Source organism: Lynx rufus, unplaced genomic scaffold, assembly GCF_022079265.1.
Source record: "Lynx rufus isolate CCGP_SWC_20201006 ecotype Redwood Valley unplaced genomic scaffold, mLynRuf1.p SCAF_7, whole genome shotgun sequence".
Lineage (NCBI taxonomy): Eukaryota > Metazoa > Chordata > Mammalia > Carnivora > Felidae > Lynx > Lynx rufus.
The window spans coordinates 136804708-136818678 of record NW_025814889.1 but is presented as its reverse complement, the minus strand read 5'-3'; the positions used below and the strand labels follow the sequence as shown (position 1 = coordinate 136818678).

The window sequence follows — 13971 nt, the reverse complement described above, 5'->3', positions numbered from 1 at the left end:
ACAGGAAGGGGTGATGCTCTTGCCCCATTTCCCTGCCCCCCCCCCAACCCACAGGACTGCTCTGGAAGCCTTGTGTGGCCTGCTGCAGCCCCGAGACCGGGGGCTCTGGCGGAATGCCCACCGTGGACATGATCAGAGAGGAGGCGGCCCGGGAGCCACCGCCGAGGAGCGTGGGCTCAGGGCTGCGGCTCTGAGGCTCTCAGCACGTGTGACCCGTGCCGCCCTGTGGGAATCGAGCCCCGGTCCCGGCCCCGGGACCGCCCTGCTGTGGCCCTGTGCTGGGCATGCCCGAGGACTCACCCAAGAGCTTCTGCAGCACCTGGCCGTCGTAAAGGTCCTCCTCTAGCTGCTTCACGATGATCCTCTCCTCCACCAGCACGTCGTTGACCCAGTCGATGAGAACCTGGGGGCAAGCAGTGTTATGGCCTCACCCGCCATGCCACGTGGACCAGGGCGATGACTGGGCAAGCCCAGAACTGAAGGCGGCTGGACACCGAGACGGACACGCCCCGGCACAGCGGCCGGCGGGGCAGGATGGGAAAGGCCCATCTCCCGCCCCCCCCAACACCTCCTGGGCTGCCAGACTTCCCGTGGGACTTCGTGAGAGGACGGGCAGGGGGCAGCCACCACGGTGGCCATGGACGTCCTCCTGGCAGGAACTTGGGTACATGGGGAAACTCTCAGCAAAAGGAAAGGATGAACTCGTTCACCGTGGCTTGGAGGAGGAGGGATTACACGAGGAACATTAGCGGCTCTGTCCCGCGTGGCCCGCGGCCATAAAATGTCCATCCCTCCTCTCCCAAAGGATCTGCAGCTCGTGTCACCCTGAGCCTAAGGCCGTGGAGAGAAGGGGGTCCCCTATGGCCCGTTACTGACGGGCTCTGAGCAACTCCCGTCCTCCTCAACGGCTTTCCTGAGACCGAATTCACACGCCACACAGTTCACCCTTCGAAAGCGTGCAATTCGGCGGTTTCTAATCTGCTTGCAGGATCATGCAGCCATCACCACTGTTAACTGGAGACCAGCTTCCTCGCCCCAAAGAAACCCCGCGCCCAGGAGCAGGCACCCCCTACCCGCCCCTTCCAACCACTCAGCTGTTTTCTCTACGGGTTTGCCTATTCTGGATATTTCGCACAAACGGGATTTCGTATAAATTACACGCCGGTATAATATGTGATCTTTTGTGTCTGGCTCCTCTCACTGGGCAGGCTGTTTCCAAAGCTCGTCCGCGGCGACGCACCACGTGTCAGTGCTTTTTTCCTTCCTGTGGCTGAATAATATCCCCGCGCACGTGTCTATCACGTCTCACTGATCCACTCGTCGGGTGATGGGCGTCCGGGCTGGCGCCACATTTTTGGCTTCGCCGAGTGATGGCTGTGATGTGGGCGCACCAGCCCCCACGGGGACCCGCGCTCTTTTCTCCAGGCCAGCCTTCCGCTGGAGGCTTTTCTCGACGAGGCTCCCGTTCTCCTCACCGGTGACGTGTTGTAAGAGAAGACAGCCTTCAGCGGGGAAAAGATCCACGGAGAAACAGGATTCCTTGGCCGAGCCTGCCGAAGGCACGTCACGCGACGAAATGGACGCCTGGACGGACCGGATCCCAACACAGCAGCTGGACCCCACTCCCCTGCCCGTGACTTGACCGCACCATCAGCCCCCGGCCGAGCTGCCTCCCCTCCCGCTTTCCAGAACTCTCTTCCACGGACACCATGCTCGCCCGGCGTGTGCCCTCCTCTCTGACCACCCCCCCTCCCAGTTCGCTTGAGGACAGGGTCCTCCTTGACCTTTACAAGGCAGGTCTCCAAGGTCTCTCCCTGGATGACTCTCTTCCAAGGCCAGCTCATGCCCTCCCACACCTTCCGACGCTGTCCCCAAATCAGAAACCCCTCGAGATACAGCCCCACCTCCACGATCCTTCAGCTCAGGTGCTCCTAAAAGCATCTCTGAAAGAATCCATCTCCCTCCAAACCTGCCCCTTTTTCTAGGAAAGAAGAACAGCATCTACCACTTTCGAGAGCCTGGACTTCCCCCCTCACCCCACTTCTGCCCACCTCATAACTGGGTCCACTTTTCACACCCTCCTCTTCACTCCCCTTGACAAAACCACCTCCCCGAAGCAAGGCTGGTTCCAATGGAGCATCCTGCCTCCTTGCTGGTGTTCTTTAAATACTCCCAAGTCCTCTCTGCCTCAGGACCTTTGCACATGCCGTTCCTGCCACCCTGAACACATCTCCCTCCCCACCAGCTGGCTGCTGGCTCTCACTCATCCTTCGGGTCTCAAGCTTCTGTATCATTCTCTGATCACCCTGCCCCCCCCCCCAGGCCACAGGCCACCCCCCACCCACCCACTCACCACACCCAAGCGTTGTTTCCCTGTTCACATCTACACTGGGAACACACCTTTGTCTGTAATGATCTCCCCCAGTGGACTTGAAGCTCTCTGAGGGCGGGAGCTATGGCACTAAGGGGCTCTGTCCCCAGCACGCGGGGACCCCTGCCCGGCACTGGTGCTCTAGAAGCAGGTACCGAGTCGATTAATTAATTTGCTGAGCCTCCGCCACGCGCCAGGCTCTGGGAATAAATAAGACAAAAGGGGCCTCTGGTCTTACGTTCTAATCGGACATCAGAGGAAACACAACAGACACACTTCAGACTGTGCTCGATATTATAAAGAAAACAAGGCAGGACACAGCGGAGAAGCCTGTCAGCCACGTGATGGAGGACGACGCCCATGGGGTCAGTCACGTCGGCACTTCACGCATCTGGGGCTCCTCCTAAAACCCATCGCCCCAGTCTGACCCCGAGAAGCACATCAGGCAAGTTCCCACCGAGAGGAATTCTACAGAATTCCTGACCCACCCTCCTCAAAACGGGCAAGGTGATCATAAGCAAGGAATCGCCACAGCCCAGAGGCGCTAAGGAGACGCGATGCCACTATAACGTGGGATCCCGGAGGGGGTCCTGGCCAGAAAACGGACGGAAAAATAAGGAAATGTGGATAAAAGGCGGACTTTGGGTAATAACAATGCATTAATCCTGAACAAGTGCACCCCGGTGATAGGAGAGGCTCATAATGGAGAAAACTGGGTGTGGGCATATGGGAACCCTCTGTAGGATGTTTGCTGTTTTTCTGTAAATTTCAAACTGTTGAAATATAACCAAGTCTGTCGCCTGGGCGCCTGGTGGCTCAGTCGGTTGAGAGTCTGACTCTTGATTTCGGCTCAGGTCACCATCTTACAGTTTGTGGGTTCAAGTCCCGCATCGGGCTCTGTGCTCACAGCATAGAACCTGCTTGGGATTCGTTCATTCATTCTCTCTCTCTCTCTCTGCCCCTCCGCTGCTTGGACTCTATCTCTCTCAAAATAAATACAAATAAACTTAAAAAAAAAAGTCTGTTGGAAAGAACAGGACAGAGTTTGGGGGGCAGAGAGGGTATCAGGGACCAGGAGATCAGGGGGGAGGCATCTGAGCAGAGATAGGAAGGAGGAGGGCATGAACCACGTGGCCGCCTGGAAGGGCAGGGGACGTTGCCAGGCCAGGACGCTGGGGTGGGAGGACCGGGGAGGGAGACACAGAGCCAGCCCTGGACGTCCACCTGGCCTCGAGGACAGCGGCCGGGCAGCCGTTCAGGGCAGTGGTGAGCAGAGTGGTCGCGGACACTAGGGGGGCAGAGGCTGGACCCCGACATGACGGAGGACACAGGGCGGGAATAGGGGTCGGAGATGCCCCTGGGAACGGGCAGGCGAACAGGGCAGAGGACCAGGAGTGGGAGGGAGGGGGGACAGGCTGGGCAGGTGCGTGGGGCACGTCCACGGTGCTGAGGCCTCGGGAATGACGTGGGAAGGGAGGACACCTGCACCTGCACCACAGGCTGGAGGCACCATGAGGGAAGAGACAGCTGCCAGTCCACGGAGGCAGGGAAAGATCTGGAAGCAGCCGGGAGCATCTGCAGACGGGAAGACGTCTGTCCCCCTCCTGCCCCGACGTCCATGGGGTGAGGCAGAGACCCAGCAAGGCATCTGGACCCCATCGCCTGCCGTCTCAGGGCCCCAGTTACATAGCTGCGGGGGCGGAGTCAGGGACCCCAGAGACCCACGCCATGCCTTCGCCTCCCCCTGGCCACCAGCCACCTGACTCCCAGCGGGAACCCCTCACCCTCGATCCCTTAATCCCACAAAGCTCCACCACGGTCCTTCCATCGATAATTTTACAGCGATTATTGGAGCCAAGTGACAGTGTCGCATTTAACACAACAGCTGGCACTGGGCACCTTCCCCGTGCCAGGCTGTGGGGGGCAAAGGTGTCCCCGACCTCCGGGAGTCGGCGCTCCCCTGGCAGACGGGCGCAGAAGATGAATTATGAGCAAGAGTGGAGGGAACGGCAGAATCCAGGCCTCGCTCGCACGCACGCGCTCGCTCACTCTCAAAATAAGTAAATCAACTTTAAAAAATAAAAAATAACCAAACAAATACCAGATAAGTGACTACTAATCACATCCCTAATGTCGTTTATAATTTTTTGGCTAATGGATTTCAAACAATTTTGTAGGCGGAGCATTTTTGTTTTTTTAATTTTTTAATGTTTATTTCTGAGACAGAGAGAGACAGAGCACAAGCAGGGGAGGGACAGAGAGAGAGGGAGACGCAGAATCGGAAGCAGGCTCCAGGCTCCAAGCTGTCAGCACAGAGCCCGACGCGGGGCTCGAACCCACGGACCGCGAGATCATGACCTGAGCCGAAGTCGGTCGCTTAACCGACTGAGCCTCCCAGGCGCCCCTGTGGGCAGAGTTTAAAAATGCCCCCTAAGAGCCCGGCCTGCTGTGATCCTCCCAGGGTTGTGAAGAGGATGGTATATGCCCCATGATCAGGCTCGTTTGGACCCAGTTGACCTCAAGAAAGAGAGACTATCCAGGAGGGCCTGACCTAATCACGTGAGCCCTTTGAACGTGACCAAGAGGTCAGAGACCACAGTCCGAGAGAGAGGGGCAACACGCGGGGGGGATTCTCCTTTGCTGGCTCTGAGGACGGCGCCCCCCCCCCCTGGAGAGGACAGGCCTCTCGGAGCTGATGCGTCCCCGGAGCCCCCAGAAAGGAACTCAACCGGTGACACCCTGAGCAGCGAGCCCGGCCACACCACGCGGACCTCTGGCCTACAGAACTGTGCGCGGATAAACGCATGTGGCTTTAAGCGGCTGAACGGGTACTTGGCTACAGGTGGAGAGAAAACTAAAACGCCATATTCTGTCACACATTTCAAGCATCCGCATCCCATGCAAACGCCCCCACCGCCACCACCTACGAAACGTGCCACGCCGCGGGACCCGGGGTCCGCGCTGGATGCCCGGCTCTCCCCGGGTTTTAGCTGTGTGACCTTGGGCCTGTCACTTAGCCCCTGCGGTCCTCAGAGTCTCCATGAAAAAGACGACAAATAAATTCCTATCCCCGTGTGTGCTGTGGGACCCGGCAATTCCAGTTCCAGAAGCTTCCGCCAAGATACTCATCCAAACGTGCCCCTGAGACACTGACTGACGCTGGAACGATTCTAAATTCTGCGCAGGAAAAGCTATATACGCAAAACACGAAGCCTGAAGGGACACAAATAAAAGAAAATTACCACTGCCTTCTGTTTGATTTTTGTCTTCCAGGTTTCCACAGCGTGTCTATATATATTGCTGTGGTAGATAGGAAAAAAATAATAATAAATACCATTAAAAAAAATCACCATCCAGATGGCTTCTTTGCAGGAGTGGACAAGCAGGTCCTGAAACGCATATGGAAACTCAAGGGGTCCCCTTGAGCCAAAACAATCTTGAAGAAGAGGGAAAAAAACGTTGGAGAACTCCCGCTTCCCGACTTCAAACGTAACTAAAAAGCCGCGGTAATAAAAGCACGCGGCATGGGCCTAAGGACGGACACAGAGACCAACAGAACGCCACTGAGAGCCGCGAAGAAATCTCCCAAACCACCAAAGTAAAAAGCAGGTAACACCGGACTGAAACAAAACTAAACACTTTTGTCCCTCCACAGCTACCCGGCAAGGAAGTAAAAGGACAGCCCACAGAATGGGAGAAGATTTTGCAAATCTCGAGAGAGGATTTCTCTCCAGAATTCATAAAGTGCTCTCAGAACTCAACAATAAAAAGACAACCGGTTTTAAAATGGGCAAGAGATCTGAAGAGACGTTTCTCCGAGGACGCGTGCGCACGAAAAGATGGTCAGCGCCACGTGCAATGAGGCAAATGAAAGTCAGAGCGATGGGGACATACCGCCTAGGGTAGCTGTGATCCAAAAGATGTATAATAGGGGCGCCTGGGGGGCTCAGTCGGTTGAGCGTCCGACTTCGGCTCAGGTCACGATCTCGCGGTCCGGGAGTTCGAGCCCCGCGTCGGGCTCTGGGCCGACAGCTCGGAGCCTGGAGCCTGCTTCCGATTCTGTGTCTCCCTCTCTCTCTGCCCCTCCCCTGTTCATGCTCTGTCTCTTCGTCTCTCTCTCTCTCTCTCTCTCTCTCTCTCAAAGATAAATAAACACTAAGAAAACTTTAAAAAAAAAAAAAGACGTATAATAAACAGTGCTGGCAAGGATATGGAGAAACCAGGACCTTTCATACATTGCTGAAGGGAACATAAAACGGTTGAACCGCTCTGCAAACCAGTCTGGCTATTTCTCAGAAGGTGAGACATAAAATTATCAGCTGACCCAGCAATGCCGGAGAACTGAACACACGTGTCCCCGCAAAATCTCGCACACAGATGTTCAATACCTTCCCTGTTTCAAACAGCCAAAAGGTGGAAACAACCCAAGGTCCATCAACAGATGAAGGGGGTATATGGTCCATCCAGCATACCATGGAATGTTATTCAGCCATAAAAAAGGAACAGCTGCTACAACACAGATATATCTTTTTTTTTTAAGTGTATTTATTTATTTTGAGAGACAGAGAGAGCAAGAGGGAGAGGGGCAGAGAGCGGGAGAGAGAGAATCCCAAGCAGGCTTCCTTCACACTGCCGGCTCAGAGCCCGACGCGGGGCTTGAACTCACAAACTGGGAGATCATGACCTGAGCGGAAACCAAGAGTCGGATGCTTTTTTTTTTTTAATTTTTTTTAATGTTTATTTATTTTTGACAGAGAGAGAGAGAGAGAGAGCGAGCGAGTGAGCATGAGCAGGGGAGGGGCAGAGAAGAGAGGGAGACACAGAACCCGAAGCAGGTTCCGGGCTCCGAGCCGTCAGCACAGAGCCCGACGCGGGGCTCGAGCTCACAGACCGCGAGATCATGACCCGAGCCGAAGTCGGACGCTCAAACTGACTTCACCCCACAGGTGAATCTTTCCAATATTACGCCAAGTTAAAGAAGCCATTCACAAAAGGCCACACATCGTATGATTCCCCTTATGCAAAATACCCAGAACGGGCAGGTTTATGGAGACGGAATAATTCCAAAGGGACGGTGGCTGCCGGCGGGGGGGAGGGGAAGGAGTAGGGACTGACTGTTGGTGGTGGCGGGGGTCGGGGGGGGGGTCTTTTGGGAGTGAGGACAATGACAGCGTTCTTAAATTGACGGAGCCAGTGGCTGCGTGACTGTAGGCGCAGCCGAGCTCCCGCCAAACCGTTCGGGATGTGAACTCCATCCCAATAAAGCGGTGACTGAATGACTCTCAGGAAGGCAGAGGGTAACATCTGCTTCCGCGGGGTTATTCTGAGGATCTGGGGAGGTGATGTGGCTGGCAGTCCTAAGCGGCTACGACGGTCCCCGCAGACGTGAGCGTGGCCACCCCCGGAGCTCTTCGCATGTGACCATCCCCGGAGCTCCCCGCACGTCAAAAGCCCCGTTCTGATTCACTCAGCATAGCCGGCAGCACCTCGTATATACCAGAGGCCCCCCTAGGCACTGGAGATATAAACATGACCTCATCTGTGCCCCACACGGGGCGGTTAAGGTGTCACAGCTGCTTGCTGGGAAGGGCATGTGCAGGAGCATACACACGGGGGGACACGGGAGCCGGGCCCCCTTTCTAGTCCCACGGCGACTAGAAAGAACTGGTCCCTGTCCTGCTGGTAGTCTAACACCATGGGCGTCCCTGCCGCCTCTCTGATCTTATCTCTGACCACTGCCCTCCTCGCTGGTCCTTATACATGCCAGGCACACGCATACCACAGGACCTTTGCATCTGCTCTTGCCCCTGCGGGGACGTTCTTCCCCTAGGTACCAACGAGGAGCTCTCGGTTCAAATGCCACCTCCCTGACCACCACACCTCCCACAGAGGGACAGGAAGCCACCGTGCTTCTTGTTTTGGCTTCCTGCAAAGCGCTCACGGCCATCCGACCACAGTTCGGCAGATCCGTCTCTCCAGCTGGCCTGTCCGTTCCGTAACGGTGGGGCCTCTGTTTTGCCCGACGACACATCCCCAGTGGCTAAACCTGGAACAGACCCACGCAAGGCGCTCCGATCAAGTGCAGCACTGCCTGCAGAACAGGGCCGGTCTCCTGGGCACCCGGACATCTGGTTCCAGAGGCCGCCTGGCCCAGAGCACAGTCCTGCCGTTAAACACGAGACAACGTTTCTGCTACCAAGAAACGAGAACTTAAAAATGCCATCGGATCGCTGACCTGATCAAAGCTCAGTTACAGAACAAGACAGAAAGGGATGAAAAGCATATTCTCCACAACAGGCCAACGGGGGTCGACTCTGGGGAGCGAAAGCAGTCCACCCAAGTTCATCACCGGCCCCGGGGAGACTCAACCTCCGCCTGGACGCCAACCACAAAGTACCCCGTCCTACTTCCCGGCTGGTCCCCTCTCTCAGTCCTCTGCTTCACAAAAGGCTTTTTACAGAGAACGCCCGTTATTATTTTTCGGACGTACTCATCTGCAAGCCCCAAATCCTGCAGGCAAATGTCTAGGACACAAATTAATGATGCCCGTGGCAGAGCGCTCTGTGCACTAAGCAGAATAAAAAATTACCGTTTCTCTAGTTCCTCCTGAATGATAATCAGGATCTGCGGCCTGTCTCCCCCAAAGCTATGACAGTTATGTTTTAATCACTTCCAACAGGCTCATCGCTGCTTAATCCACTGAGGCGGGCTTTCCTACCACGGGCGGGGAGGCCACCCGGGGCTGGGTACAGGGCCAGGACGCATCACAGGGGGCGTCTCCGAGCGGCTCTGGCTCTCACGGCACTGCCTTCCGCCCAGACCGTTGATATGCAGCTGTTTTCTTCACAGGGACAAAGGGAGGAAGGAAACGGAACTCAACAAGCAGCAAGAGTCTCGTCCGAGAAGCCGGGAGATGAGATGTGAAATCTGCTCACGGGGAGGAAAACGGCCAGCTCGCCTCGGACCAGCGTGGCTTCCCGGGGGGCAGGCCTTTCTCCGGCTGTCTGTTCCGGGAGAGCATGACAGCTGCCGTGCTCTCTTTTTCGAGGATCATTCAAAACACACAGCGTCTCATCTATAAGCTGCAATCTTCCCAGGCCACGCAAGCCGTTCGCCCCGTTAAGCAGTTCGGGGAGCTTCCGGAAGGTGCTAGAGAAAATTACTGCGGCACAAAGCACCAGCAGAGAGCTGCGGGAGGTCTGTCGGGCTCCTGAACCCACGGAAGGCTCGTGCCCACTCCCCGATTCCCACCGCAGGCCCACCCATTCTGCTCCGTGCCCGCACCGCCCGGGACGTGCTCACGTTCCAGCACCTGCCACACGGCGATAACGGAGCCTCCGTCACGGTCACGACGCCACCTTTCCTGCTTTAATCCGGGCCGGGATGTGAATGGAGGAGGCCAGACTCCAAGCACCTTTGCCCCGTAACACTGCATTATGCACAACAGATGCTCAAAGAGAATTTCTGAACGAACGGCCTCGTCCTTATGAGCTGGCTTAGCCCGAGCCGGGCTTGTCTTTTATAAGGAAGCAGAGGGCGGCTCACAGCATCCTAAACGGTGACACTTCCGCGGCAGCAGGTTGGCGGGGCTAAGTCCACAGAGGGAGAGAGGACAGGGGTCAAGACAAGAGGTGAAAAAGACCAGATGACGGAGAACGGAGAAAGGAAAGGAGGGGGCTGACCGTACTTCCGCTGAAGGGTCCCTCGGGTGCCCAGACTGGGACGTGGCCAGCGGACCTCACCCCAGACCCGCTCAGGCCTGCGCGTGGTCCACACTCCCCACCAAAAATCCCGGTTCTGAGCCAAATCCCTGCAAAGAACCACGGGCAGGTGCCCTTTGCCGAGGCCTCCTCAGACATGATTGACCAGAGGCTTGGACCAGGCGAGTCCCTGGTGCAGAAAGGGGGTATGGAAAGCAGCAAGAATCACGAAGGTCAAGGGCATGGAGGCGTTCCGTCGGGACCACAAAGACAGGCCGTCCACACTCCCGGTTCCCAGGACGTACTCCGGGGACCCCCCGTGTCAGCGTCCAATCGACAAGCGCCCCCGCCCCCCGCCCCGTGCTCCCAGAGCCCCTTCCCGAGATTCAGACCCTGCAGGGCTGGGACGGGGCAAGGAGACGTGGGTCGTCCCGAAGCCGCACGCCCTCGGCAGTGGTTCTGACGCAAAACCACACGTTGGTGCCCCCTCCTCCCCGCCCCCGTCGGTTCACTCCTCGTCCTGCAAGTGCGGATCAGCCTCGCTGTGTGCGGGCACACGCCCAGGCCCTGGGGACCCAGCGGAACACAGGCCAGACCAAAGGCCAGGTGCCAGGCCACAGGAAGTGGAGGGGAGGAGACCAGGCAGGGCAAGGAGGTACGAAGTGCCCGGGCGCAGGGAGGGGGCTGGAGGAGGGAGTGGCAGGAGGCAGTGGAGAAGGGGAGAAGGGTACTCCACGCGGGGGGCCAGGAGCGCCCAGACAGGTGCAGACGCTAACCCTGCCCAGAGCGCAGGCTGGCCCGCACCTCAGGCCCCCGGGGCATCCTGCCAGACGGCGTGCCTGGGGCGGGAGCCTGGGCTGCCGGAAGGGACCCACGTGGCCCAGGATGGGGGCTCTGGGTCACCCTCTGTCCGTCGGGGCGGAAGGGCTGGGGGCAGCCGGCCGCAAGGGCAGTCGGTTCCGCCCACGGGGTGGTGCTCCCCTAAACACTCCGGACCACGAGGCTTGGGAGCTTCCCTGGCGGGCAGTGCTCGAAGAACACGGTCATATCGTCGCCAGTAAGTGACGCTGTCCTCGATGCCGCCAGAAGGCAAGTGGACGGTGCCCTCCTGGGCCTGCCCTGAGCTCCTCCCCCCTCGGCGGGTTTTAACCTGTGTCCTTCCACCGTTGACGAAGCACGGCTGAGAGCACGGCAGCGCTCCGTGAGCTGTGCGAGTCTTTCTGGGGTCGAACCTCCATGTCGCCTTGGGGACCCCAAACTTGTAACTGGCGTCAGAAGCGAGGGCGGGCTCGGGGGACCGGCGGCTCTAACCTCACACCCGGGTGGGCACGTGCTCGGCAACAAAGAGGCCAGGGGCTCGAGCACGGGGAGCAAAGAGGGGAGCTGGGAGGCGACGCGGCCCAGGCTGCTGGCCCCCGAGGGCAGGCCACGGTCCCGGCCTCCAGCCCCAGGAGAGGACGGCAGGTGACCCTCCCGGCTCACCCCTCACCGGACACGCACGCTGCTCCCAGGAGAAGCGGGTGCCGACGCAAGCGAACCCCGACTCAGGGACACGCGCGGGCCCCGCACGCAGCACCCCACACGCGACTCTGGTCAAAAAGGCTGTGGTTACCGGGGCGCCTGGGGGGGCTCAGTCCGTTGGGCATCCGACTTCGGCTCAGGTTTGCGAGTTCGAGCCCCAAGTCAGGCTCCGTGCGGGCGGCACGGAGCCTGCTTCAGATCCTGTCCCCCTCTCTCTGCCCCTACCCCACTTGCTCTCTGACTCTCTCAAAATAAATAAACTTTAAAAAAAAAAAAAGGGGAGGCCGCAGTTAGTGAGAACGAACACTTCGCATCGGCCCCTCCACACTCCACCACGGCAGCTAATGTTTCGCCGATGCCCACCCAGTGCCACCGTCCCGCTTGCCGTGTTAACGCTTATTTGGAAAACGCTTGAGGAGGTAAAAAGTACGCCCCCAAGCCTGCCTCGAGATGCTGCCTGCAGCCTGAAAGCAGGCGGAACCTTCCGGAAATTGCCCATCTCTTGGCACGTGTGCTCCAAGCTGGCGGGACGGCCACATCGAAGCGTCTCGCAGCTGGCCCTTCCAGGAACTGACAGAGTGACCCAGGGGGACTGGGGGACAAACCGGCAGCTGTAGCCAGGAGGAGGCACCTTGGGGAAGGGAGGTGAGGTAGTCTGGTGACGAGGTTTCCTATGGCTGCTCTAACAAACGGCCTCCACGGTACCCGCGTATTATCCCCTTCCAGCCCTAGAGGTCAGAAGTCCAGAATCAGCCCCACGGGGCCAAGGTCAAGGTGGTGGGAGGGCCAGCTCCTTCTGGAGGCTCCAGGGGAGAATCCGTTTCCTCGCCTTCACCGGCTCCCAGACGACGCCTGCACTCCTTGGCACACGGCTCCTTCCTGCACCTTCCGAGCCCGCAACGCAGCACCTGCTTTCCTATCATCAGGTTGTATCTACACCCGTGGTCGAATCTCCCCCTCTTCTGAGGACCCTTGTGCCGGGACTGGGCCCACCCGGGCATCCCAGGATCCTCTCTCAAACCAAGACCCCTGCGTTACGTCTGCAGAGCCCCTTTTGCCCAGAAAGAGCGCCTGGGGCCAAGCTGGCTGCTGTTCCCTTGCGGGGGGGGGGGCGCAACCCCAGACCAGCAAGAGTGACCAGAAGGGGGGCGAGGCAGGGGCACCACGGAGCTGGCCACGGCTTTGGAACAACACCCAGTCGATGCTCGGCCACGCGGCCGATCTCCTGTGGACATTCGCAGCTTAATTCACAGTTAGTGAAGGTGCACCTCACTAACACACACGGTAAGCTGGCGGGGGGGGGGGGGGGCGGGGTGCCTCTCCTCTCTGTCCCCGTGTCAAAGCGAGGAGGACACCGGCTCCCCTGGGGGTGCTTCAAGCTGTGAACTCTCAAGCTTTGCTCACATGTCAGAGAAGGAGAAAGCCCAGTGGTGGTTAATACTAAGTGTCAGCAGGACTGAGCCACGGGCAGCCGAAGGTCTGATTCAACATTCCTTCTGGCTGCGTCTGTCCTTCCGTGAGGGTGTTTCCAGAAGAGATTAGCATTTGAATTGGAGGACCCAGCAAAGCACAGGAGCCTCCCCATTGCAGAGGGGACCTCCCGCAATCCACAGGAGGGCCTGAATGGCGCGAAAAGGTGGAGGAAGGCTGGAATCATCCTCTTCTGCACATCAACCCCTGTCCTCAGTTCTCCTGGCTCGCTGGCCTTGGAACGACAGCACCCACTTTCCTGGGTCTCCGGCTGCAGATGGCAAATTGTGGGACTTTAATCGTGTGAGCCGATTTGTCACAATAAACGTCCCAGAGATACACAGGCAGGCAGACAGACAGAGAGACGGATGGATCCATTCTGTTGGTTCCGTTTCTCCGGAGAAGCCGAACCCTTTCCACTACCTCGACATCCCCTGGAATAACATCTTGGGGGGCTGAAAGAGAGGGTCACTTTTCTCACCAATTCTCTTGTGTGGGATGGGAGAAAAAAACTCTTCAAAAAAATAAACTAGGCCATTTAAGTTGTTAAGAATCCACATTTGGGGGTGGGTCCTAAAACGGTCATCTTCAAGGTCAGTTTTTAAAAGGACACAATTTGCCAAGGTTTTCTTTATTCTGCGTCAGCCCCTGTGAGAACACGGCCGTGTAGCAGGCACCTCGGGTCCGACGGCGGAGGCTGAGGTGGAGAAACATGTTTGAGGAGCGCTTTTAATAGACTATGTCTGTGGCCTGGCCTGGCCGTGCACGGTGTTTTCAGCGCCTTGGGGGGGTCACCCGAGCCGACCTCGAGCTGCAGAAGAGAAACCTTTTCCACGGCTGCCCAGGCAGCCCGGAGCCGGGTCTCCCGGGGCGGGGAGCACGCTGTCAGCGCCCCGAGCCTTTGCTCAA

The 13971-nt window shown here is 58.0% G+C and overlaps 1 protein-coding gene across 3 annotated transcripts in view; it reads right to left on the bottom strand.

Moving 5' to 3' along the window:
- PARVB (parvin beta) overlaps positions 1–13971 on the bottom strand; it is a 99227-nt gene that overhangs the window by 32078 nt on the left and 53178 nt on the right. For all 3 annotated transcript variants that reach the window (XM_047064824.1, XM_047064825.1, XM_047064826.1), the window contains exon 4: positions 301–403. In XM_047064824.1, the coding sequence (XP_046920780.1) occupies positions 301–403 (103 nt within the window). The remainder of the gene's footprint in view (positions 1–300; positions 404–13971) is intronic.